At 39.7% G+C, this 1,698-nt stretch overlaps 1 protein-coding gene across 1 annotated transcript in view; it reads right to left on the bottom strand.

Moving 5' to 3' along the window:
- RRAD (Ras-related associated with diabetes) overlaps window positions 1-1,646 on the bottom strand; it is a gene marked incomplete at its 5' end in the record, with an annotated part of 3,273 nt that extends 1,627 nt beyond the window's left edge. Inside the window, 2 exons of the mRNA XM_010288671.1 lie at window positions 829-1,033; window positions 1,573-1,646. Of these exons, the coding sequence (XP_010286973.1) occupies window positions 829-1,033; window positions 1,573-1,646 (279 nt within the window). The remainder of the gene's footprint in view (window positions 1-828; window positions 1,034-1,572) is intronic.
- Window positions 1,647-1,698: the final 52 nt, after the last annotated feature.

Raw genomic sequence — 1,698 nt, 5'->3', positions numbered from 1 at the left:
GCTGAACTCCAGTCAATTAATTCCCTGTGCAGACATTTAACACGGGGAACATGGCAAAACCAGACAGCAACAGATGGTTCATTGTCATCAAGGCACTGATATTTCAGATGATTCTTCCCAGTGAAAACAAACAAACAAAAAAACACTAAAAAACAAACTCACCAAATGTTTAAATAAGTGAAACTAATACTATGGTGTTGGCAGTGGTTACTCTGCTCTAGTTACAGAAATGATAGCTTGGAACTAGCTGAGAAAATTCTCACTGATCACAACTGGAGAATATATGCAAAAAGACTGTAAGTTGTGTGAGCCTGGTCCCACCAGCTCAACTCAAGTGAGATGGAGTCACCTCCAGAAGTAAGAGGATTGTACAGGCTGTATGGGATCACCCTTTCCAAAGGCTGCCTGGCTTCTGCAGAATGGCACTCCTATCCCTTAAAATGCATAGATCGAGCTATCAAATCTTGAGACTAGCAAGTGCTGCTTGCTGCACACATGACATACAATTACACCCTTTCAGTTAATACTGACCAAAAATGAATCTTACACAAAACAGTATGTTAAAGCTGCAGCTCTGACACATTCTTTTCTCTTATACTGCAGTTCAGAGCATTGCTCTGCGCCATCACAAATCTTCCCCCACCACCATCTCCACTGTTTTCTGTGGTACCAAGTCCCTCAGCCTGAACCAGCGGGTTTGATTTCTCCGGTGTGCCTCAAATCATACCTTTTTCTGCATCAAAACTGGGCCATTTCTATTGGCCATGATCCTCCACAGCCTTTGCTACCAATTTAGACATTACTGTATAAATTAATAGTGTCTCTTACCATCAACTGAGACTTCCCGGGACCTGACCAGGTCGCTTTTATTGCCCACAAGAATAATAGGTATGTCTTCTGTCTGCCTTGCTCTTCTTAGCTGGATTCTTAGCTCAGAGGCCTTTTCAAAACTAACTTTGTCTGTCACTGAATATACAATAATATAGGCATCTCCCATTTTCATACAGTGGTTCTGAAGCCACTGGCTGTCATCCTAAAACAAAAGGTGAGAATACATTTATTGAAAAAATCTATTCAACACTCATTAATGATTTAATTACTATAAGCACCTTAGAGATATTTTTCTTAGCTTTATTATAAAGTCAGTAAAAGTAAGCCAACCTCCCCCCCCCTTTTTTTAAGTATTTTGTTGTTTAAAATATATTACAAGACAAAATGCTCTTATTTACAGAAATAATATCAGGTCTGCACTGATGAGATTGTGATCTCCAATTTTACAGTAATTCCCCGGGCTGCTCATGTAAGCTGCTGCTTATTCAAAGCATTAAGGGATTCACACTCCAGCCCTATTCACATTTTTTAATTGCTTGCCTAGCTACGAGAAATTAATTGCAGGAGAGAACAAAAGCAGTATGAATTCTGATTTTTTAAGGTCACTTTTTTAACGGTACTGATCTCATCGAAGAAATAGGCAGACGTTTCCATTTCTTCCATTTCGTTCCGTTTCTACTTTTTTAAGAGTGAACCACTGACTAAGCCATAAAGAAAAAAATATCTTAAAACTGTAAGTACCTGCTCCCATATGTCGAACACCACGAGAGATGCTTCTTCTCCGTCAACTATAATTGATCTGTCGTAGGTATTTCCTACGGGGGAAAAAAGTTCCGAAAAAATAAGTTACTCCGCGCCCGCCGGCAG

This window comes from Phaethon lepturus, unplaced genomic scaffold, assembly GCF_000687285.1.
Source record: "Phaethon lepturus isolate BGI_N335 unplaced genomic scaffold, ASM68728v1 scaffold18586, whole genome shotgun sequence".
Classification (NCBI taxonomy): Eukaryota; Metazoa; Chordata; class Aves; order Phaethontiformes; family Phaethontidae; genus Phaethon; species Phaethon lepturus.
This window is presented reverse-complemented; position numbering and strand designations above follow the sequence as displayed.